This window comes from Salvelinus fontinalis, chromosome 18 (assembly GCF_029448725.1).
Source record: "Salvelinus fontinalis isolate EN_2023a chromosome 18, ASM2944872v1, whole genome shotgun sequence".
Lineage (NCBI taxonomy): Eukaryota > Metazoa > Chordata > Actinopteri > Salmoniformes > Salmonidae > Salvelinus > Salvelinus fontinalis.
Window position 1 is genome coordinate 14,980,997 of NC_074682.1, and position 27,903 is coordinate 15,008,899.

Here is a 27,903-nt window from a genome sequence, read left to right on the forward strand (position 1 = left end):
TAAACTGGCCCCTGGAGTGTGTCTGTCTGCCTGCCTGCCTGCCTGCCTGCCTGCCTGCCTGCCTGCGTGTCTGCCTGCCTGCCTGCCTGCCTGCCTGCCTGCCTGCCTGCGTGTCTGCCTGCCTGCCTGCCTGCCTGCCTGCCTGCCTGCCTGCCTGCCTGCCTGCCTGCCTGCGTGTCTGCGTGTCTGCGTGTGTACATGTGCACGTACGTGCAAGTGTGTGTGTGCATGTGTGTTGAACTTCCCATCCAGTAGCACACAGCCAATGATATACAGAGGGGTGTAGTATGGGGACTCATCATTCAACCCAACTCTCAAACACAAATAATCACGGGGTGAGACCACATGTCGCAGCTCTTACGCATAGGGCCCCGACAGCTGTCAATCACACAGATGACCTATAAACAGACCCTTGGCAGACACTCTTATTAAATCAAACTGTACAAATATAGCAAATCTAATGCTATGAATCGTTGATTATTGACGTAACCCAGAGTTAAATTTAGATACGGTATGGAAGACTGGTAATATCAGATTCCATGGTAAGTATGTTGAGAAACGTCTGTGGATGGAGTTTATTTTAAGGTCCTGTGGTTTGATGGGGGACATGGGGATGGCTTTCGTCTTGTCTTGGTATTCATAAAACTTCCTGAGAGACAGTCAGACAACCAGATAGGAATGTATTTTTCACCATGTTCAAACAGAGGGGATTGAATATAAACACACACCTTCTTTGGCTTTATGGAGGCATGTTTTATTCCCAGAGTAGGGTGACCAGTTTAGAAACAAGTCCTGCATAAACATGGATCTAAATAAACTTATTTTTACCCTTTTGCAATATCAGAAGGATTTGTTATTTGAAACAATGTTGGGCAGGTTTTGACTTTGAAGCTGTGATACAACAGGACCATTTGAAGCTGTGATACAACAGGACCATTTGAAGCTGTGATACAACAGGACCATTTGAAGCTGTGATACAACAGGACCATTTGAAGCTGTGATACAACAGGACCATTTGAAGCTGTGATACAACAGGACCATTTGAAGCTGTGATACAACAGGACCATTTTATTTGAAGTTGATCCTCTGATTATGTGCAGGCATACCTTAGTTCTGATATACAGTATAGTATTTAAACAGTAAAATACTTAAATTAGATCTACATCCTTCCTATCTGTCATCTACTGTTTTTTCCTGACCACAATTTAACCACTAAAATGACCATACATGAAGGATAGTTGTGGCATTGTGGAGATGTTGTTTTTTGGTGGACTCCTAAATTAGTTCAGTAGAAGCTTATTGAGTAAAACCTCAATGTTTGTCAAGCAGCAGTATATTATTGCCACCCTGCTAAGCCCTACACGGTAGGGTCCCATTGATTGTTTGTCTTTGGTGTCGGGCCCGAGCAGCGGAGAGACAGTGGGCCTCTCAAACAGCACTGCCCTGTCTGTACATGGCTGCTGAACCGTGGAGAACGTATCAAACAAACACTCAAGTCTCACAGGGAAGGGTCTATAGGAAGAGTCCTGTTACTCTTGACATAGGAATGTCTGTCAACTGCATTCTTAATGTAGCCGCAGAAGACGCACTCAGACCTTCAGATGACCAGAGAAAAGCATCCTTGGCAGATGTCCATGCCGGTATTTAACAGAGATATGGAGGAAAGACAGTATTGAGATGGCAACACAATGAGACGCTCTCTAGCACTTGTCACTGACCGACTGTATTGGGTTTCAACAGTGTTGATAATATAAAACCATCCCATAACCCCACATGGGTATGCAGGACAGGGGTGGAATGTGTCAGTTGAGCCTGCATGTGTGTGTTAATCTGTTTGTGTACAGCAGCTGTCTTTCCCTAATGGATATTTTGCTCTCTTCGTCCCCCTTTCCTCTCTGCAGAGCTGAGGTCCACCGGCACTGCCCAACACTTTGCCTACCTGCTCAACACGTCTGACTACCGTATCCTGCGTATGGACGAGGACCATGACCGCATGTACGTTGGCAGTAAGGACTACATCCTGTCCCTGGACCTGCATGACATCAACAAGGAGCCGCTCATTGTAAGACCTTACAGTCACTAACCTTGTATCTCTTCACCTTCCCTTACCTACTCTCACCTCTTCTCCCCTCACCTCTCCTCCCCCCTCTCCCCTCCTCTCTCATCTCCAGAGCTCTATGATCCGTGGTGAGGTTAACCCTTTACCTCAGCTCTCATAAACGGCTCCCGAGGGTCATATGTCTCATTTCGCTGCCCTGTGTCTGACATTTTGATTAGCTCACCTACAGTTTGTATTGGACTGCACTATTTTCTGGAGACAGGGGTTGTAAAACATTGTAAAACCAAAATCTGGATATGACCATTCCAAGGGGGCTAATAGTACCCTGTGGCAGGTTTAGCCCCACATCTATAAAGTCCAGTGATGTTGAACGGGTTGTGCGATGTGTTGGGTTATTGCTATAAAATGACCTTTGTTCCCCCCCTGCCTTCAGCTCCACTGGCCTGTCTCTCAGCAGAGGAAGACTGAGTGTCTTCTAAGTGGAAAGGACACCAATGTAAGTATTTCTGTTGACTCTCGATCTCCACACAACTAATTCAGGATTTATGTTTCAGATCAGGTGACTTGTGCCACCTGTAATATGTAGTAATGTATTATCTATATTTAGCTATCTATAAAGTATATATATATATATACAGTTCTGGAAAAGTTTGGACAACACCTACGCATTTTCTACATTGTAGAATAATAGTGAAGACCTCAAAACTATAAAATAACACATATGGAATCATGTAGTAACCAAAAAAGTGTTATTTTATATTTGAGATTCTTCAAAGTAGCCACCATTTGCCTTGACGACAGCTTGGCACGCTCTTGGCATTCTCTCAACCAGCTTCATGAGGTAGTCACCTGGAATGCATTTAAATTAACAGGTGTACCTTTAAAATTATATATTTTGGGGATTTCTTTGCTTCTTAATGCGTTTGATACAATCAGTTGTGTTGTGACAAGGTAGGGGTGGAATACAGAAGACAGCTTTATTTGGTAAAAGACCATGTCCATATTAAGGCAAGAATAGCTCAAATAAGCAAAGAGAAACGACAGTCCATCATTACTTTAAGACATGAAGGTCAGTCAATACAGAAGATTTCCAGAACATAGAACGTTTCTTCAAGTGCAGTCGCAAAAACCATTGAGCGCTATGATGAAGCCCAGTTGAAGGGCATATTTTATTCCTTTGTTTAACTAGGCAAGTCAGTTAAGAACAAATCCTTATTTTCAATGACAGCCTAGGAACAGTGGGTTAACTACCTTGTTCAGGAGAAGAACGACAGATTTTTACCTTATCAGCTCAGGGATTCGATCTTGCAATCTTTCGGTTACTAGTCCAACGCTCTAACCACTAGGCTACCTGCCGCCCCATATACCTACGAGGTTTTTATTTGGCCCTGTAAAATCCTGGTTCCGCTCTGTCTGGACAAACAGACAGGGCAGGACTGGCACCAACAAGTCTCACACTTCCCCATCTGCCAGTGTAGGGTGTGGATAAATAGATTATACTAGCAGTATACTGTTATACTGGCACACTGGCATGTTAATATATTGCCATTTCCATTGATGTTAAAGATAATTGCCTCTTGTACTATGCTTTATGTTGTATATAGGTATTATCATACATGTTGATAATCCATTCATGTCTGTCTATGTTTGTCCCCATGCAGGGCGAGTGTGGGAACTTTATCCGTCTCATTGAGCCATGGAACAGGACCCACTTGTATGTCTGTGGTACTGGGGCCTACAACCCCATCTGCACCTACGTCAACCGTGGACGCAAACCACAGGTTAGAGCTCCACACCTTATGGAATACATTGAGTCTGTGTTCACATATTGAAGAGGTGAGGGAGCCTATGGCGCTGTCTGTAAAATCAAATCAAATGTATATTCATCACATGCTTTGTAAACAGCAGGTGTAGACTGTGAAATGCTGACTTATGGTTCCTTTTCCAACAATGCAGAGTTAAAGATCAAAATGTCATACAAAATTGAAATAGTAACACGAGGAATACAGTTGACGTGAATGTGAAATGTCAGAATAATAGTAGAGAGAATGATTTATTTCAGCTTGTATTTCTTTCATCACATTCCCAGTGGTTCAGAAGTTTACAAACACTCAATTAGTATTTGGTAGCATTGCCTTTAAATTGTTTAACTTGGGTCAAACGTTTCAGTTAGCCTTCCACAAGCTTCCCACAATAAGTTGGGTGAATTTTGGCCCATTCCTCCTGACAGAGCTGGTGTAACTGAGTCAGGTTTGTATGCCTCCTTGCTCGCACTAGCTTTTTCAGTTCTGCCCACAAATTTTCTATAGGATTGAGGTCAGGGCTTTGTGATGGCCACTCCAATACCTTGACTTTGTTGTCCTTAAGCCATTTTGCCACAACTTTGGAAGTGTGCTTGGGGTCATTGTCCATTTGGAAGACCCATTTGCGACCAAGCTTTAATTTCCTGACTGATGTCTTGAGATGTTGCTTCAATATTTCCACATAATTTTCCTACCTCATGATGCCATCTATTTTGTGAAGTGCACCAGTCCCTCCTGCAGCAAAGCACCCCCACAACATGATGCTGCCATCCCCCGTCCTTCACGGTTGGGATGGTGTTCTTTGGCTTGCAAGCCTCCCCCTTTTCCTCCAAACAAAACAATTGTCATTAGGGCCAAACAGTTCTATTTTTGTTTCATCAGACCAGGGGACATTCATCCAAAAAGTATGATCTTTGTCCCCATGTACAGTTGCAAACCCTGGCTTTTTTATGGTGGTTTTGGAGCAGTGCCTTCTTCCTTTCTGAGCACCCTTTCAGGTTATGTAATATAGGACTAATTTTACTGTGGATATAGATACTTTTGTACTTGTGTTCTCCAGCATCTTCACAAGGTCCTTTGCTGTTGTTCTGGGATTGATTTGAACTTTTCGCACCAAAGTGCGTTCATCTCTAGGAGACAGAACACGTCTCCTTCCTGAGCGGTATGGTCATATGACCACGCAGCCGGAAATTGCTCCGAAGGATGAACCAGACTTATGGAGGTCCTCAAAATCAGACTGATTTCTTTTGATTTTCCCATGATGTCAAGCAAAGAGGCACAGGTACACCTCCAATTGACTCAAATGATATAAATTAGCCTATCAGAAGCTTCTAAAGCCATGACACCATTTTCTGGAATTTTCCAAGCTGTTTAAAGGCACAGTCAACTTAGTGTATGTAAACTTCTGACCCACTGGAATTGTGATACAGTGAAGTATAAGTGAAATAATCTGTCTGTAAAGAATTGTTGGAAAAATGACTTGTGTCATGCACAAAGTAGATGTCCTAACCGACTTGCCAAAACTATAGTTTGGCAAGAGATTGACTTCATCACTACTTTTATTTATGAGAGGTATTGACATGTTGAATGCACCGAGCTGCCTGTCTAAACTACTGGCACACAGCTCGGACACCCATGCATACCCCACAAGACATGCCACCAGAGGTCTCTTCACAGTCCCGAAGTCCAGAACAGCCTATGGGAGGCGCACAGTACTACATAGCGCCATGACTACATGGAACTCTATTCCACATCAAGTAACTGAAGCAAGCAGCAAAGTTATATAAAAAAAATAGATTAAAAAACACCTTATAGAACAGCGGGGACTGTGAAGCAACACAAACATTGGCGCGCACACACACACACACACACACACACACACATGGAAGAGAAGAGAGAAGAGAAACGCCGCCTCTGATCTGTAGAGATCATCTCCACATTTACTCTCCATCCCACAGCCTCCCTCCCTTCCATCTCTCTTTCTCTCTTTCTCTCTTTCTCTCTTTCTCTCTTTCTCTCTCTCTCTCTCTCTCTCTCTCTCTCTCTCTCTCTCTCTCTCTCTCTCTCTCTCTCTCTCTCTCTCTCTCTCTCTCTCTCTCTCTCTCTCTCTTCATCCCCACATCTCTCTTTGTCTCTCTCGCCATCCTACCTTCACCATCCTCTAACCCTCTCGATCTCCACTGCTTCATCTCCAGCCCCAGGCCTAGGCAGCCATTGGAGTCTCAGTCTTCACAACTGTCGTCCCCAGCGTTACTTCTCACCATTACTGTTACGGCGCTGAATGTTAATTCTCACTCTTTAATTTGAGGTCTTGAGTTTCGTAGAGCCAGGCATCACCACCACGGAATACTTTACCCCTCTGCTATTTCATATGGATCCATATGATCATTACTAACAAAGGGCATCCATCCCTCCATCCATCTATCCATCCATCCATCCATCCACTCATAGCTCTAGAAGCCCTGTGTGACTCTCAGTTGGCCTGCTCCCGCTATGCTCCCTCAGCATCCAGTCCTCACCATAGGAGAAGTTGGGTAATTGGCCATGAGAGCTCCTGTTATGGGGTGCCAGTGGAATGTTCTAGTTATAGTACATTAATGAGATGGCTTTTATTTTCCCCTTCAAATTAAACAGACAGGTCAGACTCTTCCCGTGAGTCCCCCCTCTCTCTCTCTCTCTCTCTCTGCTGGTCTGGAGTTAAGTATGGGAGCAGAGATGTGAAATGGTACACCACCATACACACAGCTTTTCCAGACAGGAAGCCAGGAGAAGGCGAAATGCTGCTCATTGCCAGAAATGTACTGTGCTCATTGTCTCATGTAGATGTATATACACACACACACACACACACACACACACACACACACACACACACACACACACACACACACACACACACACACACACACACACACACACACACACACACACACACACACACACACACTCATTCTCACACGTCAGGAACCTGCTTTGACATTTGTAACTGAAGACGTCCAGATATATTGTTATCAGCTTGCCAGATACCATCATTCTTTCTTTTTCAGACGTTATTCAGACACGTACTATTCACTCAGCTGTAGACAACTTCCTTTCTAAATACCTAAAGGATATATATTAGCCTACACGGGGCTATGATAGCTAGTATTGTCTGTAAAAGCCAAATGTTGGTTCTTGGCGGTGGCTCAGGCCAGGATTTAATGTATGTACCATACTGTGAGAGACTGTATTGACTCAACCACATGGTACAGAACTAATATTGATAATTTTCACACCATCTGGTGAATTTGAGCCACGCAGGCATTCCTTGCATAGAGAATGTAGAGAATGAGATATCCACACATTTTCCCCACAGGCTTTCCAAATGACATTATTGAAACAGTCATGTAGTCACATCAGTCCCAGACCAGTTTACAGAGTTACTGAGCTCACGTCAGGTCCCACCTACTGCAGGTGCGTAACATCTAGAATGTGTCGCTGTCTCCTGTTTTAGGCCGCCATGCACCTGCAGATGCCCCAGACCGGAGGGAGGGCTAGCCGCGCGGCCCAACCAAACGATGTGTCCGAAACACTGGGACTAAAGGTGGGACGTGGGTCTGGGTCAGGTGCCCATCACTAGCATGGGCACGTCTGCCTGCCTGCCTGTCTGCGCCTGAGCCTTACTTTTATGGGCTGGGGAGACCCACTATGGGACTCAGCCAACATGCCATGCCTCTGTCCCTCTCTCTCTCTGTCTCCCTGTAGGGGAGGGCTGTGCATGTCTCCCGACCCCTCAGTTCTATATGTGCTCATTCTGTGTGTCTTGAAGCATTTCTGTCTTTATCAGTTGAATTGTCCCACTCTGTTGGTTGTCTAGTGAAGTGGATCGCTTATCTCCTCATGGCGAAGCATGTCTTCTCTAGACCCTGTCCATTTTTAGTTTCATCCATCATGTTTGTGTTGTCCGTTGCTCTCGTTGTTCATCTGTCCATTTTTGTGTAAGCCTCACTTGAGTGCTCTCTCTCTCTCTCTCTCTCTCTCTCTTTCTCTTTCTCTCTCTGTGTGTGTTTGGTGAACTGATTTGTCAGTATTTGCGTTGCCTGCTTCTTATGCATGAGAGAGATGGAAGCCCAGCATTTTGTGATTTGCTACACAAGGTCACAGAACATGTTGATACAGTACACAATCAAATATACATGGTTTATTTGTGATAGATACATTAGTAACTTTCCTCTCCTCCTCACATTGTCTTGTCACTTGTCTTAGAGGGCACAGAATGCCCCACCCTCCATTCCTTTACCCCCCCACCCATCCTCCTTCTGTAGGAATGTGGGCCAACCCTTCTCACAAATCTCACACGGTTAATATCTGACCCTCTCACACTGCAGCCCCGTTGGTTCAGGACAAACACCAGCCGACTGTGTCCAACTACTAAAGCAGAAAGGAAATAATAGACCCACATAGCTGAGCATTACTTGAATGTTTGTGCTCTCCCACCATTCGCAGCACAGGAAGGAACTCTTAACCCTTTGAACGACAGGGCCATTATGTTTTCAGCCTTATGTTTTGAATGTGTTGCATGCAACACTTAATCGTCTGTAGGCTAAAATCTTTCTTAAAGGTTTAAAAACATGTTCAGAGTATATCCCTTGGCACATGTAACCGTTGGTGACTTGGTGCACGTCAACATCTGGCATCTCTTGCAGGGAGCTGCCAACACCTTCAGATTTACATGTGCCGTTGATTTTAATCAAAGGTGAGAGGGAATCTCATAAAGGTGCACGTAGGAGCCAGTGGAGAATAACTTTGGCAAGCGCCTCACTTTCTCCTGCTCGGGTGTTGACGGACAAGGACAGAGACGTCTTCGTCTCTGCTCCCCTTCTTCCTCGATTGAAGAGCGAGCGTTTGGGGGATTTGACTTGTTCTGGTTTGTGGCAAGGCTACGGGGCATGTCATCGCATGCCATTGGCTGTTCCCACCCGCAAATCCAAATACCTGCCAATCACCTTTCAGTGCTGTGTATAGGGATGCCAGGAGTCATGAGCATCAGTCATCCAGCCTCCATCCAGGAAGTGTTTTCACTGAGCAGGATTGCAGGTGTCAGCGGCAGTAGGGGTACATAAACAATTGTAATCAAGAGGGGATGAGAGACATTTGGCATAGGAGACATTTTTGTGCAGAAAGAACAACCTTTGACGCATTATTCCCCCAGTCCTTCTAGTGCACTATAGATGGATTTAGAAGAGTTGAACTGAGAGTTTTTTTTATGTATGAAGGCACTCTCATTATTCTATGTTTCATCCTCTGAAACCACAATGCCTTATAGGCCCCAGAGGACCTACAGGAAACATATTGCACTGCCTCATTTCCCCTCCACTAGGGAATTACTGTGACATGATGAAGAGCACTATGAATGTATCGCTTCTTTCTTATGATTTTTCTATTTCAGGAATACATATGGCATTTGGAGCCGGGCAAAGTGGAGTCTGGGAAGGGAAAGTGCTCCTACGACCCAAAGCTCAACAGCGTCTCAGCTTTGATCAGTGAGTATCATCTACACTCGGCCACATGGCTGGAGAGGTCCCCAGTCCAGTCCAGATCATCCAGTTTGTCCCCATGGCTCACTCAGTGACTCTGAGGGACCTTGAGGCCATGTCCCCTGTGTACGCCTCCTTTTATTTCCCACTACTAAAAATGGCCACCTCCTCTATCCTCAATTCAATGGCCAATTTTGTTTTTGGCACACTTAAAAAATGTTTTAATGCCTAAGTTATGTCCAGACAGTGTCCTTTTCCATTCTGTGCCTATTTCCCACGAGATAGATCACAGTGGAATGGTCATCTCATCTCTCATGATAAAATCATAAGGCATTTTGCTTTGTTAGGATTGAAAGAGCTGTGGTCAGTCTGGGCACATACCACTGGGTTCACTGTTTTAATAAACCAATCCTTTCCATCGTGGTTTCGTGACTTCCAATGGAAAAATACCAAGAACATATTCACATGATTTGTTGTGGTCATTTACCTTCATGAGAAATCCAATAATTTGCTATTCCAGCTAGGATTTACCTTTGGTTGCCATTATATCATTAAACTGTAGGGAGTAAGGTGAGATAGAATGTAATGTCATTAAATTAGTTTGGGGATCGGGGTTTAGCATGAGTAAGAAAAGAAAAAGAAAACAAAAAAGGGAAAGTGGGAAATTTGAGCATCATTTTTTGGGGTGGTCAGCGTCAGTATCAGCTGATTTACATGGCATTATCACAATGCACAATTAATGAATATTGTCAAAAAGAAAGAGTATTATTAGCCATGTGGGTACAGCGATTGGACGTAACGACATAGTCATAGTCAGTCAGGCCAATACAGGGGGAAAACAACAACAATCAAACCTGATGTACAGTGGCAAGAAAAAGTGTGAACCCTTTGGAAATTCCTGGATTTCTGCATAAATTGGTCATAAAATTTGATCTGATCTTCATCTAGGTCACAACTATAGACAAACACGGTCTGCTTAAACTAATAACACACAAACATTTATACGTTTTCATGTCTTTATTGAACACACCGTGTAAACATTCACAGTGCAGGGTGGAAGAAGTATGTGAACCCTTGTATTCCATAACTGGTTGATCCTCCTTTGGCAGCAATAACCTCAACCAAATTTTTTCTGTAGTTGCGGATCAGACCTGCACAACGGTCAGGAGGAATTTTGGACCATTCCTCTTTACAAAACTATTTCAGTTCAGCAATATTCTTGGGATGTCTGGTGTGAACTGCTCTCTTGAGGTCATGCCACAGCATCTTAATCGGGTTGAGGTCAGGACTCTGACTGGGCCACTCCAGAAGGCATATTTTTGGGGAAATATGTTGAAGCCATTCTGTTTTCGATTTAGTTCTGTATTTTGGGTCGTTGTCCTGTTGCATCACCCAATTTCTGTTGAGCTTCAATTGGCGGACAGATAGCCTAACATTCTCCTGCAAAATGTCTTGACTTAGGAATTCATTTTTCCGTCGATGATAGCAAGCTGTCCAGGCCCTGAGGCAGCAAAGCAGCCCCAAACCATGATGCTCCCTCCACCATACTTTACAGTTGGGATGAGGTTTTGATGAGGTGTGCTGTGTCTTTTTTTCTCCACACATAGTGTTGTGTTCCTTCCAAACAACTCAACTGTAGTTTCATCTGTCCACTGAATATTTTGCCAGTAGCGCTGTGGAACATCCAGGTGCACTTTTGCAAACTTCAGACTTGCAGCAATGTTTTTTTTTAACAGCAGTGGCTTCGTTCTGTGGTGTCCTCCCATGAACACCCTTCTTGTTTAGTGTTTTACGTATCGTAGACTTGTCAACAGATATGTTAGCGTGTTCCAGAGATTTCTGTAAGTCTTTAGCTGACACTCTAGGATTCTTTTTAAACCTCATTGAGCATTCTGCGCTGTGCTCTTGCAGTCATCTTTGCTGGATGGCCATTCCTAGGGAAAGTAGCAGCAGTCTGAACTTTCTCAATTTATAGACAATTTGTATTGCCGTGGACTGATGAACATATAGGCTTTTAGAGATACTTTTGTAACCCTTTCCAGCTTTATGCAAGTCAACAATTCTTAATCATAGGTCTTCTGAGATCTCTTTTGTTCGAGGCATGGTTCACATAAGGCAATGCTTCTTGTGAATAGCAAACTCAAATTTTGTCAGTGTTTTTTATAGGGCAAGGCAGCTCTAACCAACATCTCCAATCTCGTCTCATTGATTGGACTCCAGGTTAGCTGACTTCTGACTCCAATTAGCTTTTTTTAAATCATTAGCATAGGCAGTTCACATACTTTTTCCAACCTACACTGTGAATGTTTAAATGATGAATTCAATATAGACAAGAAAAATACAATAATTTCTGTGTTATTAATTTAAGCACACTATGTTTGTCTATTGTTGTGACTTAGATGAAGATCAGATCAAATTTGATGACCAATTTATGCAGAAATACAGGTAATTTGCAAAGGGTTCACATACTTTTTCTTACCACTGTAGATTAGCCAAAATAAAAGGTGCTTAATATGGGAACGATTACAACTTAGTGCTTGACATTGTCACAACGCACAATTAGAACGATTACAGCTAACGACAAAAAGGGACAGTGGTGGTCGCTGCAGCAGGGAGGAGGGAGAGATAATGGGTGCTAGTCACACAGTCACTCGCTTTCATTTTGTTTAACACAGCGCAGCAAGTCTGAGCCCGGCCCGCCACAATCAAATCAATTGCGGTCGGACTACCTTTAGTCATTTGTGTGTCTTAATTATTTCATCAAACAGTGTGCTTAAAGCATCAGACAAGCTCAGTGCATATAGTTGATTAGATTAAAACATATGTGGAAAAATACACATTTAAACATTTTGACCAATCGATTGGTCAAAAGAATAGATGACTCCCGGACGACCAATATTTTTTGTAGTCGAAGAAAGGCCTACATCCATTAGTATAAACAGACAATAATAAACTGAAAGTCCCGTACCTTCAGTGGAATGTCTCCAAAAAGTGTTGTGGTTTGCTAGAGAAGCCAGTCTCAGCCAAACTAGCCAGTGTTTTGGCCAGCTAGTCGGTGGCAACTCAGGGCAAACTTTTTCGGCCATAGTTTTCCAGGTCTTCTACTCCCCAGTGGATCTTTCTGCAAGTTCCATGAATCTGTCGGCCTCCAGGGCAGAGTGCAGCCACACCACTTCTCCGTTTTGGGTGATTCTCAGCTGGGCAGGGTAGAGGCCACGTTTGTAGAGCTTGGACATGGCGTCTTTAAGCTCAGCCCTCCTATTAGTGACCTCAGGGCTGTAGTTCTCATAGAAGCGTACAGTGTGCCCATGGTATTTCAGGGGCCCCTTCACCCGTGCAGTCCACAACACAAGGTTTGGTAACGGTGGAAGCAATCAATGACAGTGCGAGGCTTCCGGCCTGGTCCAGGCTTCTGAATGAGGCTGTGGTGGGCCCTGTCTAGCTCTGGAGGAGAGGCGAAAACATCTTCCTCTAGGACCTCCACACAGTCGGCCGTGTTTGGCTGGGGTAGGCTGTCATTGTAAATAAAAATTTGTTCTTAACTGACTTGCCTAGTTAAATAAAGATTACATTTTAAAAAATTGCATTTCGATGTCTCTCCAGCTTTTCGCATGTCATTTCTAGTGTTTAGACCCTGCCTGAGGTATTTTCAGCAGCTGCTTCAAGGTCGACGATCCGCTGGCCTTGAGAAGTAACTAGAGTGTGAATGTTGTCCAGTTTCGCATCCATTCTAGCAAATTCAGTCTTGAATCCTTCAGCTATTACGACAAAGATTTTCTCAAGTTCAGGGGCAATGCCCGCCATTGTTACCTGCCAATGCAGTTTCTCTTGCACGTCAAAGTTAGATCTTAGTGAGGTGGCCTCTGGTTTGTCAGGTTTTGGCAGTTTAGGCGTTTTCGATTGCCACAGGTATTACAAAACTGCCTGTATTGACTCTAGTTAGTACATACTAGTAGTTTAGTTGTTGCTCCGTTTGCCCTGAGCCCCTGTTGTCCTGTTAACCCCACCCTTGAGAACTCCCCGTAGCTGTCAAATGCATGCTGAGACACCTGCTGTCATATGAGGCCCAACCAGCAACTGAAGGACCAACACCCAGCCTCCCCACTGACTAACAAGACTATGGTCCTCCTTCTCTGTACATAATTTTTAAAGGCCTGGTTAGTGGCAAACTGTGCAATCTTCCTTATGTATGATTGTGTAATATAATGTGTGTTGTTCATCTGTCTTTGTCCACATTATGTGCTAAAGATGTCTTTTACACAGGCACTGTGATGATGACAGTCTAAAGATATGTATCTGGACATAGGGGATGGAAAGCCCTGAGGTATTGGGCACTAGGGTCCTGTCAGGGGACCTGCCAGGGACTAAAGGTTTAATTATAGGGGTGGGGGGTTCTGCGTAAGGAGAGCCTCAGTCCTTCATGCCAAGGGTGTGGCTGGCTTTATATCAACGAGTCAAAAGTATTTGGCTCAGCCGATTAATCTCTCTCTCTCTCCCTCTGTCCTTCCGTCTCCCTTTTTCTTTTCTCTCAGATGGTGAACTCTATGCTGGGGTCTACATTGACTTCATGGGAACAGACTCTGCCATCTTCCGTACTGGGAAACAGACCGCCATGCGTACAGACCAGTATAACTCCAGATGGTTAAATGGTAAGTAAATAAATGGCTTCTTTGGCACTCGAGATATGTGTTATACAAGAGCTTGTCTATGCTATTAAGACTACTGTGCTGTAATTTATGCATGGGATGGCACAAATTTGAAAGTACCATTTGTCAACATGTGACCCGAAACTATTGAAAGGTTTAATAATGTTTATGTTTACAAAATCTAATCCTTTATTAAACACGAAATGCAGACAGTTTGTAAATGATATTAACCAGATGTTCAGGGAAATGAATCTCCTCCTAAGCTTCTCGCACTCCTTCTCTCTCTCCTTCGCCCAGACCCTTCCTTTGTCCATGTGCAGCTCATCCCTGACAGTGCAGAGAGGAATGACGACAAGCTTTACTTCTTCTTCCGTGAGACGTCTGCTGAGATGGGCCAGAGTCCTGTGACTCAGGCCCGCATCGGTCGGATCTGCCTGGTGAGCACAGCCTCAGAATGGAGTGTATTAATGAGGCCACGTTCACCTCAAAACTGTCAAATAACAAAACATGTGACATGCACAACATGACAAATAAACCCTAGTTTCATTAAGAAAGGGAAAGGAACCAGTTTTGTTGGGACTTTCTGGATGTGGAACTACTTGTGTTAGTCTAACACTAACTCACTGAAATCCACATGTCTATTTAGCCTGCCTGTGTACAATGCCTGCCTCTGTCCATGAGATGGTACTCTGACCTAAGACCCCATGATCCTCCGACCTCTCCTGACGGGTAGTCTTAAAAAACTCTAAAGGATGTAGTATATTAGGTATTCAGTTAACAGCTTGGTAAAGTCCAGAGCCTCTAAACCAGCCCAGCAGCCCTTCGACATCATGTATTCTCTAGTGTCTGTGGTAATTAACCACACACTGTCTTAATAAAAGCACGGCCCTGACCTTCTACCCTAGAGCTACAAATTGAGAAGAACAGCAAAAACTAATAACAGGGAATGTGTTTGTCCCTGTAGGGTAAACTTGGAGCTTAGGGTGCATCTTTCTGGGCTTAGCTTACAAACAAGGAGAGCGTAGTGTTTATTCAGTTAGTCACCATGCTCCAGTTCTTCCGCAGCTCACCACTGTGTTTATTGGAATGGGTGAGGCAGTGACCCTGCACACAAACACTCATTCCCCTCTCAGTGTTTTTTACACTGGTCCCCAGGGATGCTGTTCTATCATTCTCACGTCCATACACATCTGGATGCTCTTATTGCCGTTCACTTTATTGGCTCTATACACTCCTCGTACCCCAAAACATGAACAACTGTACAGCGTACTTGCTCTAAAAAAGTACAAAGCTTGTGAAAACAATTTCAAATCCCATTTAGGGATTTATTCCAAATACATGTGTAGAAGGTAGTGTGCAGTATGTACAGGCCTACAACCGTCTTGTGGGTATTAAAATGATATATGTGGTGAAAACAATTTGTTACAGCAATATTTTTTAAATATATGACACGGCAGTGTGTTTTCCCCTTCAAAGTGGAACGTGCTTTAAGGAGAATGTGTTGGTTAAGGAGGAGGAAACCTCTAAATCACATCTACTGGAATTTGGCCCTGCTCCATGACAGATGGGAGAGGCTCTAAATAAGAGGAGACAGTGTTTACCATCTCATCCCCGCACAACTAAGCATTTCTCAACGTTTTGCAGGGCCGCTCTCAAAACCGGCCTGCTTTTTAAAATATGTACAATGTATGTGGGTGGCTCCACCTGTTTGTTTTTGGTGGGAAGACAGAGGATGTGAGTGTGTGTGTGATGAAGACTGTGTTTTCTCCCCCCTCTTCCTCCCCCTCTCTCTCTGCAGAATGATGACGGTGGACACTGCTGCCTGGTCAACAAGTGGAGCACTTTCCTGAAGGCACGGCTCATCTGCTCAGTGCCGGGGGCCGACGGGATTGAGACGCACTTCGACGAGCTCCGTGAGTTCTCCTTCCTCCCCTTTACTGTGGTTTCATCCACTATCCACATCAAAGTAAGGAACGAGGAACCAGACAGCCTGTTGAATATCTTGAGGTTTCTCATTGGTATTAAAACTGTGTCAAATAGAGACCAGTTAAAAATGATGGTGGTGGAACTGACTCCAGACCAGTTGCAGGGGTGGGCAATTCCAGTCCTCGGGGGCCTGATTGGTGTCACACTTTTTCTCCATCCCCCACAGCTGATTAATCAAATTGCATTCTAACTGAAGATCATGATTTGTTGATTATTGGAGTCAGGTGTGTTAGGTGGGGCTGGAGCAAAACTGTGACACTAATCAGGCCCCTGAGGACTGGAAATGCCCACCCCTGATAGAGGAACTTGTTGGTGGTGCCTGTCTTTTATCACCCTGCTTGCACTATCCACCCAGGCTCATCTAAGGCCAGTTTTAGCTCTGCATACCACCACCTGACAAGTGCCTGACTACACTGCTGTGCACTGCGCTGCACTGCACACAGCCCAGTCTCTGCCCCATATGGCAGCCTCTTCCATTACACAACCTCCTCTCAATCCTCCTGTGGCCCATACGGCATGCTGTAATGGGAATTGCGCACACTCCGGTACTATAGTTGTTATTTTCTTTCAAGATGTCTCAAACAAAAGGTTCCTTTTTCCTTGCTGTGCAGTAAACGGTGTCTGGGAAGCACTCCCATCCTGTAATAGACTGGATATGAGGGGCTTGCTGCCTCATGGCAGACAGATCAAGTAGCCAGGCAGGACTGTCAAGTCCATTGCCATGTCTTTCTATCTCTGTCTCACTGCTTCCAAATAGAATGTTGGAATGATAAGAGTTCTGATTATTCTATGACCGAGCCTACAGTAGACAAGTCCGAACCTCAAGAATGAAAAGCTTGTGTTACTTTCTATTTGACCTCTGTTTTTAGTCCCAGAGTGTGCTCTTGCATTATGCCTAATTGAACTACGGTGTAGGTTATGGTTGATTCATTCTGCTTGCCTGTGCATTCGTTTTGCAAGTTTCTTTCTCTCAGTAACGTTTCCATCCAAAGTTTTTATGCGAGTTAAGTCATACATTAAGTCAAAATGCACAGTGATCTTGATCTACTTTCCAATAATGGGGAGGACCAACTTCTGGAAACCCTGGGCTAGAGCGCACATGCCTCGTCCAGTAGGCACATTTGCTATTTAATGCAACAGTTTTTGTGACTAAACTATTGGTAGAGTTTAAAATGCGATGGAAACACATTGAACTTTAGATTTTTATTAAGTACATGGAAGTGAGGAAGTACATTTTGTGTGCACTACGTCATCACACACTGATTCTTTATCTGCAACAAGTCAGTTTGGTGGAAACACACCACTGGTTGGAAAATGCATATATTTTCTTTATGCAGATTTTAGAATGTCTGCATGAAAATCTGCGACAATTGTATGGAAACCTCGCTACTGCTGCTATATAACCATTTTGGCCAAGTAAATGAAAGGATATCCAAACCGTGAGCAGCGTACTCTACGGTTATAAATGACTTTGTGTCTTTATTAGTCGGCTCATTGTTGACACAGGCATGCCGTGCACACTGGGTTTAGAGGAGTGTGGAGAGCTGGCACTGGTTCACATGTACAGTGCACCACTCAGGATATTACTTTAATAAAGCTGTAAATGTGTAAAGACACGGGCTGTTGCAGTCTCCTAATGAACAGTGCAGACTCAGCTTTGCCACAGGCTGTCCATACAGTACATCCATACAGTACGCCCCGAACTAGGAAGCAAAGGTCAGACAGGCCTGATGCCAGTGGCCACTGCCCACACCTGCCAGGTACTGTACCCCTAGGAAGTGCATGTGTTTAACTGGGTATAGGTGCGCTCCATGCCAAGGCTCCAGTTTACTGATGGGTTATAATGTCTGGTCTAAATACAGGTGTAGGATCTTCATTTGAGCCAGTTTGCTACAGCAGGAAAGTAATCCTGCGGCAACAGGAAATGTGAATTATTATGTGGATTATTTATATATATATAATGTCCTTGTTTTTGAAAGAAAAGCTAATTTTTTGTCCATTAAAATAACATCAAATTGATCAGAAATACACTGTAGACATTGTTAATGTTGTAAATGACTATTGTAGCTGGAAACAGCAGATTTTTTATGGAATATCTACATAGGCGTACAGAGGCCCATTATCAGCAACCATCACTCCTGTGTTCCAATGGCACGTTGTGTTAGCAAATCCAAGTTTATAATTTTAAAAGGCTAATTGATCATTCGAAAACACGTCAATTATGCAATTTTGCAAATATGTTAGCACAGCTGAAAACTGTTGTTCTGATTAAAGAAGTAATAAAACTGACCTTCTTTAGACTAGTTGAGTATCTGGAGCATCAGCATTTGTGGGTTCGATTACAGGCTCAAAATGGCCAGAAACAAAGAACTTTCTTATGAAACTTGTCAGTTTATTTTTGTTCTGAGAAATGAAGGCTATTCCATGCGAGAAATTGCCAAGAAACTGAAGATCTCGTACAACGCTGTGTACTACTCCCATTACAAAACAGAGCGAACTGGGCCTAACCAGAATAGAAAGAGGGGTGGGAGGCTCCGGTGCACAACTGAGCAAGAGGACAAGTTCATTAGAGTGTCTAGTTTGAGAAACAGACGCTTCACAAGTCCTCAACTGGCAGCTTAATTTAATAGTACCCGCAAAACACCAGTCTCAACGCCAACAGTGAAGAGGCAACTCAGGGATGCTGGCTTGCTCAGAGCCCTGACCTCAACTCCATTGAACACCTTTGGGATTAATTGGAATGCCGACTACGAGCCAGGTCTAATCGCCCAACATCAGTGCCCGACCTCACTAATGCTCTTGTGGATGAATGGAAGCAAGTCCCCACAGCATTGTTCCAACATCTAGTGGAGAGCCTTCCCAGAAGAGTGGAGGCTGTTATAGCATCAAAGGGGGGACTAACACCCCCTCGTCGAACATCTCATTCCAAAACCCATGATTTTGGAATGAGATGTTTGACGAACAGGTGTCTACATACTTTCTGTCATGTAGTGTATTTTGTAAGGGGTGTTAGGGCTGACATTTTAAAGTGGAAATTACAAACTTTAGAAGTCTTTTTAAACCTTGAATGCACTACAAGTTTGCAGTTCCTACTGTGCCACAAAAATGCTCAGCAACAAAGGAGTGATCCAATGAAGATCCTACATCTGTCGGTCCATGCTCAGGTTGTGGTGTTGACAGGGGAGAATAAGGATGGAAGGATTACTCCAGTAGTGCAGGGCATCACGTTCTATGTGCCTTCTACACTGAACAAAAGTATAAATGCAACGTGATGGTGATGGTTAATTCTCTCAAATGTTTTGCACAAATGTTTTGCACAAATGTGACCTGACAGGTCTAACACATCAAGAAGTTGATTAAACAGCATTATCATTGCACAGGTGCACATTGTGCTGTGCACAATAAAGCCCACTCTAAAATGTGCAGTTTTGTCACACAACACAATGCCACACATGTCTCAAGTTTTGAGGGAGTGTGCTATTTGCACGCTGACTGCAGGAATGTCCATTAGAGCTGTTGCCAGAGAATTGAATGTTCATTTCTCTACCATAAGCCTACTCCAACGTCGTTTTAGAGAATTGGTCAGTACGTCCAACAGGCCTCACAACCGCAGAACACGGTGTCGTATGATGTCGTGTGAGCGAGCGGTTTGCTGATGTCAACGTTTTCAACAGAGTGCCCCATGGTGGCGGTGGAGTTATGGTATGTGCCTGGATAAAGAGAACAGATGACCTTACATTTTCACTCTCTCTATTAGTGTAGTAGTAAAGTAAAGAGGACCTTGGGGTAATTATTGTGAACTTTGATGAGCCTTCCAGCCCAGCTGTATTCCTTGTGTGGCAACAGTTTTATGTGTGACTGCTGTTAGCTTCGGACGCCAGAGACCCAGAGTTATTTATTTTATTTTTTTCTTCTTATTTTGGGGGGGGGGGGGGGGGGGGGTGGATCAGCTTAATATTGCGGAAAGAATGTTGCTTCCAATGTAATTGTCTGCATCATTTCCAATCCCCCATATTTTTTGGGGTAAATATATATATCCATTCACGTATGCATACATATACACATATATACATACACATACCTACATAGACATACATACTTTTTTTAAAGAGTATACCTTTATTATTATTCCCCGCAAACCCTACCACCGATCCTTCAATTGGAGTAAACTGATAAACATTTCTGTTTTTACCTTCAATTTATACATCTTATACACATTTTACAGACACAGTCTACTTTATAATAGTTCTCTCTTGTTTGTTCTTAGTCCTTCCTCTATTTCTGTTGTCCATCCAGTTTGATTTCCACTTGTAACTGTGCTATTTTACAATAGCTCCGCACCTATACACATTTCACAGATCCCGTATGCCCTACATTGTTTATCTTGTTATTAGTCCCACCCTTCAGCTCCACTCAACCTTTCCCATCTATCTTCCAACATCATCCATTTCGGATTTTTATTTGCCATATATTTTTCAACTGTGCTGTGATGCTTCACAAAAGATTTGAATCTTCCTATTCTCATAGCTTCCACGGATTGTAAATTAAAAATAAACATTTTTGCTAAAATCAGCGGTTTGCTGATGTCAACGTTTTCAACAGAGTGCCCCATGGTGGCGGTGGAGTTATGGTATGTGCCTGGATAAAGAGAACAGATGAACTTACATTTTCACTCTCTCTATTAGTGTAGTAGTAAAGTAAAGAGGACCTTGGGGTAATTATTGTGAACTTTGATGAGCCTTCCAGCCCAGCTGTATTCCTTGTGTGGCAACAGTTTTATGTGTGACTGCTGTTAGCTTCGGACGCCAGAGACCCAGAGAGTTTTACAGTTGAAAAGAGTTAAAGATTTGGCTCTACTTGAGAACTTGCACCCAAATGACCCCCAGTAAATTGAAACACAAGGTAGAGGCCCTTATCCAGGCACATGTGCTTGTATTCTATGTCAAAATGAATAATGCAAAGCAATTATAGAAATGGATACTGTAAAGGTTTAGATTGTATGGTTTTATATAAATAAGGACGTTCATTGCATGAAATTGAGCATCAACAATATTTACAAGTTTGAAGTTACTCTAATCAATCTCACTGCTTCAACATTCCGCAGGTACCTGCGCATGGATTTCACAGAGAAGACTTTATGAGAAATGAACAAGAGTGGTAGAGGGAAAGAAAGACTGAAAGAGAAGGGGGAGAGGTAGAGGGCAATATCAGGCTAAGCTCTAGGAAAAATGCATTCTTACTTTTGAGGAAACGAAAAATGTAAAGACAGGATTTTTATTGCCTTACAAAAGTAGGAAGGTGAAAGGGCAGTTTGGAGTCTGGATTCATTCACAGATCAAACTAGCATGCACGTGAGAAGCCTTCCTGTTGCCAACTCGTCTCTGCCTTGTCAGAATATTTCTATTTTAAATCCAGTAGCTTTTCTCATAATAATAAGTACATTTTTGGGAGACAACCGACTCGGACAGCCAACTGTATTGAGCTAATGATAGCTCTGGTTTTCTGGCTGTTTGGGATTGCAGTGTAGTCTACGGTATCTGATTCATCACTTCCTGTAGTGGAACAGCTGTGTTTCTTGGTGGGGCTCATCTGTTATATGACAACCCTGACAGCCTTTCTCTCTGTATTCTATTAAGTATGTCCAATTGCTAATCCTAGTGAATAACAATGTGCCCAGTCTACGCAAAAGGAAGAATTGTAGACTCTAGGACATGCAGAATTTATCATACGTCTCATTGGTGTCCATTGCATGATAATGCTTTCAATTTGAGTTCTCACAGGCCCTTCACAGGCTCTTGCATGTAGACATGCAGTGTCTTTGTCCTCTGGCCAATGGCCATTCCCCTACTACACACAAGTAGTCTGACTTACTATTGAGTTCTGTTCTGTGAGGTGGATGGGACTCCTGAGAGGAGAATGTGGGCCAGTCAGAAAGCAGGCCAGCGGGGAGAGACTATCACTATTGGCCGGAGGCCAATCAGATTTAAAGTAGGTCTCCTTCTGCAGCTACCTGGGCTCCAACCAGAAATAAACTGGCCAAATCGTGTGTAGTTTCTCTCTGGGACCCCCAGAGGCATGTGAGGTATGATTCCATCTTCCTCTAAGGCACGTGTCAAACTCATTCCACGGGGGGAATGTCTGCAGGTTTTCGCTCCTCCAATGTACCTGATTTAATTAATTAAGGTCACTGATTAGTAAAGAACTACTCTCACCTGGTTGTGTAGGGCTTAAATGAAAGGAAAAAGCAAAAAGCAGCAGACACTAGGATTGAGTTTGACACCCCTGCTCTAGGGCTTAGAACAAAGCCCAACTGCAACCCCTCCCAACCTTGGACACAGGAAGTGGAAAGTGTCTGTTCGTCACAAATTAAATAACTCAAACTCTCAGGTGACACAGCAATCATGTTGTCTCACTCAAGCCTAGACACCTCAGGCGACTGTGTGGGTTTCATTGCTATATATCTTTACATGGTGTCCCAGTTTGGTCTTTTTTATTAATTGTTCTGCATACATAGATGCTCAATAATGAGTTTCATTACCCTCTGGGTTCAGTTGGGAATATCCGCTCATGGATAGAATGCTTACTGTTCAAAGGTGTGGTCTCTGAAGCACTTTGTCTTTGTTTTATCATATTGTGTACTGTACAGAGAGTACTGTAGCCTTCACCTTGGCCTAGGGAGGAATCCTGTGGACTTTGTCTCTGTTAGTTTCCTGTTACTCTGTAAAGATGTGCCATGAGCTTACACTTCCTGTTTCCGTCAGCAGTATGATGGATGTAAGTCGTACAGCCCTGGAGGAAGAGGATAGCCACATCTTCTCCTCCTTTCATTTTGACCCCATCCTCAATGCTAGGCTAGTTTATCTCCAATTCCATCAAGCCCACTGCATTTTTTATTTAACTAGGCAAGTCAGTTAAGAACAAATTCTTCTTTACAATGACGGCCTAGTGGGTTAACTGCCTTGTTCAGGGGCAGAACGACAGATTTTTACTTTGTCAGCTCAGGGATTTGATTTAGCAACCTTTCGGTAACTGGCCCACCACTCTAAGCACTAGGCGACCTGCCACCCCTGCATGATTGTGGTCCGGTCACACAACGTCTTCAAGCAGCACAAAGCTTGACATTAGATTTAGATTACAAGTTGAATCGTTACATGTAGTGTTGCAGGTCTAATCACAGGGTACAGTGAAAACGTTAAGCTCCGAGCTCCAGCAATGCAGGTCAAAGTGAAATAGAAACGATTCATGTGATGATGAAGAGAAATGGAATGCGTGCCTCTGAGCTGCCCTCTAAAAGAGGAGAGGAGAGACATTGTGTGCATTTGCTCCTCCTGTTCGACAGCCCTAAGAGCAGAGCTGTTCTGATGGGAGTTCAGGTTTTGCCAAAAGGTGTGAAAAGCAAAAGGTGGATTGACTGGACCTCTGTAAATACTAGCTTCTCTTTGCACTGACGTGATTCTTCCTGTGTATCTCTTTAAGGAGACGTTTACATACAGCCAACCCAGGATACTAAGAATCCTGTTATCTACGGAGTCTTTTCCGTCTCGGGGTGAGTGGTCAAACTTGATTTCAGAAACTTTTATTAGAAACCCTGAAGAATAATTATTTATATACACTTTCGTTGTCATGTGATGTCCCTATTAGTTGTTTCAGGTCTTAACCCGATGAGCTGTCTGTCTCTCCCCTCTCCACACAGCTCAGTGTTTAGGGGCTCAGCAGTGTGTGTCTACTCCATGGCAGACATCCGGCAGGTCTTCAATGGGCCCTTCGCCCACAAAGAAGGGCCCAACTACCAGTGGGTCGCCTACACTGGGAAGATCCCCTACCCTCGACCAGGGACGGTGAGCCTCACCCTCCCATGACCATGAGTGTTAATACCAAACCAAGCTGGCATAACAGACACTTAGACTTTAAATAGAAAGCGTCTGTCTGTCAAGCAGAACACAAACATTAGCCTCCATAGCCGCGTTCTCCTGCTATAAGAGTCCTCATGTCTCCCATGTTGATGCTGTGGATAAGTGGTTGTTGTTTCTGTGGTGAGAGGCAAAGTTTTAATGCTCATTTCATTTTCAACCACAGTGCCCAGGTGGAACGTTCACCCCCAACATGAAGTCTACCAAAGACTACCCAGACGAAGTCATCAACTTCATGAGGAACCACCCCAACATGTACAATGCAGTGTACCCAATGCACAAGCGCCCCCTGGTGGTCAGGACCAACGTGGACTACGAGTTCACCACCATCACTGTGGACCAGGTGGCCGCCGCAGACGGGAACTATGAAGTGCTGTTCCTGGGAACTGGTGAGTCATCACTAGTCTATATTCACGTGAAATATAGTAGGCCTACATAAAGTCACGTTAGCGTTACTTTCTATAACTCTTTGTACAATGTCCAAGGATGCTCAACAGATTTCCTTCTGAAAGGAATACAAAGGAGAAAACTTCCGCCAGATGGACCTGGTGTCTTTCTCACTATCATTTATCACCAGGAGACATTTATCACCTTTTTGTCAAAATGGATGTTTAACCAATAAACAGGGTTGTCCTTGGCGTCATTCACTTGAAGTAAAAGCTTTTGAGTTCTCTACCTGCAGGGCAGGGGGAATGGGAGAGAGTGGGGGGAATGGGTGAGAGGAGGGGGAATGGAGGTGGGGGGTTAGAGTAATGAAATCCATTACACTAATCTCACCACCAGCATAGTGCAGCAGTAGAGATTTTTCTTATTTTATTCTCCCATATGTGCAGCGCATTATCCTTTAGTGTGCCGTCTTTGTTCTGCTCTGCGTCTCTTGGAGACTAAAGGGTTTTTATCCGAGTGCACCGTGCTCCACTGTGCCCGGAGTCAGTGGAATGTCTCTCCTTTGAGCCGCTGTCAGGAGCACGCATTCATCGCTGCATTGGGGCACATTGAGAGTCATAATAAATCTCAGGTATCCTGCACTCAGGAATGCCTGGGTGCAGAAATCAAACATGCCATTCTGTTGGGGCGCGGCTGGGCTGTCTGGGGGAAATTCCTACCTCCGGGCTCCGGTAGAACGGGACGCAGGGAGGAAGAGGAGAACGTTATGACAGTTGACATGCAGTACTAAGCAAGTGAAACAGATGATGTTCATATAGGGGAGTGCAAAGGTGAACACTGAGAGAGAGCTGTCTGAAAGAGGTGAAGAGTACTGAAGTGTAAAGCCTGATGGAATGAGCAGTGAGGATTAACCTTTACATAAGCAGACTGAGAGGGAGCTATAGTGAGGGCTGTTTGATTGACAGGCAGCAAGGCAGGGCAGTGTCAAGCCACAGTAGGTGTGTGTAGTAATATTAACTCTCAGGTGTTTCCCTGGGCCACAGACAGGGGAACGGTTCAGAAGGTGATTGTTCTGCCCAAAGACGACCTGCAGACTGAAGAACTGGTCCTGGAGGAGGTTGAGGTGTTCAAGGTGAGCACTCACTGTCTTTCATCTCTCTCTCTCTCTCTCTCTCTCTCTCTCTCTCTCTCTCTCTCTCTCTCTCTCTCTCTCTCTCTCTCTCTCTCTCTCTCTCTCTCTCTCTCTCTCTCTCTCTCTCTCTCTCTCTCTCTCTCTCTCTCTCTCTCTCTCTCTCTCTCTCTCTCTCTCTCTCTCTCTCTCTCCACGTCTATTTTCAATAAAGATACTTTAGAAGACTCATAAATGCATTGTCTCCACATTCCAGGCTCCAACTCCAATTACAACAATGAAGATTTCGTCCAAAAGGGTAAGCATGTCTGTATAAGCTTACCTAATAGACTTAGAAATCACTTAGAAAAGTCCTTATTTTTTAAAGAAAAGCAAAGAAAATGGTCCATTAAAATAACATCAAATTGATCAGAAATACAGTGTAGACGTTGTTAATGTTGTAAATGACTATTGTACCTGGAAACGGCAGATTTTTGGTGGAATATCTACATAGGGGTACAGAGGCCCATTATCAGCAACCTAGACTCCTGTGTTCCAATGGCACATTGTGTTAGCTAATCCAAGTTTATCATTTTAAAAGGCTAATTGATCATTCGAAAATCCTTTTGCTGAAAACTGTTGTTCTGATTATAGAAGCAATAAACTGGCCTTCTTTAGACTAGTTGAGTGTCTGGAGCATCAGCATTTGTGGGTTCGATTACAGGCTCAAAATGGCCAGAAACGAAGACCTTTCTTCTGAAACTCGTCAGTCTATTCTTGTTCTGAGAAATGAAGGCTATTCTATGCGAGAAATTGCCAAGAAACTGAAGATCTCGTACAACACTGTGCACTACTCCCTTCACAGAACAGCCCAAACTGCCCCTAACCAGAAAAGAAAGAGGAGTGGGAGGCCCCGGTGCACAACTGAGCAAGAGGACAAGTACATTAGAGTGTCTAGTTTGTGAAGCCTCACAAGTCCTCAACTGGCAGCTTCATTAAGTAGTACCTGCAAAACACCAGTCTCAACATCAACAGTGAAGAGGTGACTTTGGGATGCTTGCCTTCTAGGCAGAGTTCCTCTGTCCAGCGTCTGTGTTCGTTTGCCCATCTTAATCTTTTATTTTTATTGGCTAGTCTGAGATATGGCTTTTTCTTTGCAACTCTGCCTAGAAGGCCAGCATCCTGGAGTCGCCTCTTCACTGTTGACATTGAGACTTGTGTTTTGCGGGTACTATTTAATGAAACTGCCAGTTGAGGAAATGTGAGGTGTCTGTTTCTCAAACTAGACACTCTAATGTGTGAACAAGAATAGACTGACGAGTTTAAGAAGGAGGCTCTTTGTTTATGGCCATTTTGAGCCTCTAATTGAACCCACAAATGCTGATGCTCCAGATACACAACTAGTCTAAAGAAGGACAGTTTAATTGCTTCTTTAATCAGAACAACAGTTTTCAGCTGTGCTAGCATCATTGTAAAATGGTTTTCTAATGATCAATTAGCCTTTTAAAATGATAAACTTAGCTAACACAACGTGCCATTGGAACACAGGAGTGATTGTTGCTGATAACGGGCCTCTGTACGCCTATGTAGATATTCCATTAAAAAATCTGCCGTTTCCTGCTATAATAGTCATTTACAGCATTAACAATGTCAACACTGTGTTTCTGATCAATTTGACGTTATTTTAATGGACAAAAAATGTGCTTTCCTTTCAAAAACAAGGACATTTCTAAGTGACCCCAAGCTTTTGAACGGTAGTGTATGTTTCGTAGGGTAAAGAGAAGGGAGTGAATTAAATAAAGGGAAATTATTTAAGAATGCCATGAGCTACCTTTATGAAGCTGTGGAACTAATGTTTTCCTTCATAATTCATTGAATGCCTGCAGTCTGGTCGAAACAATGAAAAGGGAAACATGGTAAATGCATTGAGTTAGTGTTGTCTTTCGCTGTGGTTAAAATAGTTGGCCTTGGATACATGACATGACATCCTTCTTAGAAAGGGTTACAATTTTACACAGGCTGCCAAGAATGATGAATTCAAAACAGCTGATCGTAAAAGCTGAAGGTGCATTGTCCTGGGACAATGGAAATCTTAGTTCTACAGTAAAGATGAGCTCTCCCAGTGTGCTCGCAACTCTTCCAAGTAGCAAACTATATTTACATGTGTTTTAATAGTTATATTATCACATTACATTGTTATAGCTTTGACCGACTCTTGGCCACTGTAACCCTCTGCACTGAGACTTGATCTGTGGTAAATATTGGATATTCCCCTACTTTATCCAGCTGGGATCTCACATCCTCCTTTGCGTTCTAATCTCACAGCAACAGCTCTACGTGTCTTCTGAGCTTGGTGTGACCCATCTGGCCCTCCACCGCTGTGATGTGTACGGGGAGGCGTGTGCTGACTGCTGCCTGGCCCGGGACCCCTACTGCGCCTGGGACGGAAAGTCCTGCTCCCGCTACTCCACCTCGCAGAAGAGGTGAGC

At 43.8% G+C, this 27,903-nt stretch overlaps 1 protein-coding gene across 4 annotated transcripts in view; it reads left to right on the forward strand.

Moving 5' to 3' along the window:
* Window positions 1–27,903, forward strand: part of LOC129815028 (semaphorin-3F-like) — a 100,138-nt gene that overhangs the window by 66,682 nt on the left and 5,553 nt on the right. The window contains exons 3-16 of one of the 4 annotated variants that reach the window (XM_055868304.1): window positions 1,902–2,062; window positions 2,493–2,555; window positions 3,721–3,840; window positions 7,355–7,444; window positions 9,290–9,383; window positions 13,910–14,026; window positions 14,321–14,460; window positions 15,822–15,936; window positions 23,486–23,555; window positions 23,703–23,847; window positions 24,086–24,308; window positions 25,350–25,438; window positions 25,692–25,733; window positions 27,740–27,897. In XM_055868304.1, coding sequence (XP_055724279.1) covers window positions 1,902–2,062; window positions 2,493–2,555; window positions 3,721–3,840; window positions 7,355–7,444; window positions 9,290–9,383; window positions 13,910–14,026; window positions 14,321–14,460; window positions 15,822–15,936; window positions 23,486–23,555; window positions 23,703–23,847; window positions 24,086–24,308; window positions 25,350–25,438; window positions 25,692–25,733; window positions 27,740–27,897 — 1,627 coding nt within the window. The remainder of the gene's footprint in view (window positions 1–1,901; window positions 2,063–2,492; window positions 2,556–3,720; window positions 3,841–7,354; window positions 7,445–9,289; window positions 9,384–13,909; window positions 14,027–14,320; window positions 14,461–15,821; window positions 15,937–23,485; window positions 23,556–23,702; window positions 23,848–24,085; window positions 24,309–25,349; window positions 25,439–25,691; window positions 25,734–27,739; window positions 27,898–27,903) is intronic. The other 3 variants (XM_055868303.1, XM_055868306.1, XM_055868305.1) reach the window with 3 other exon arrangements.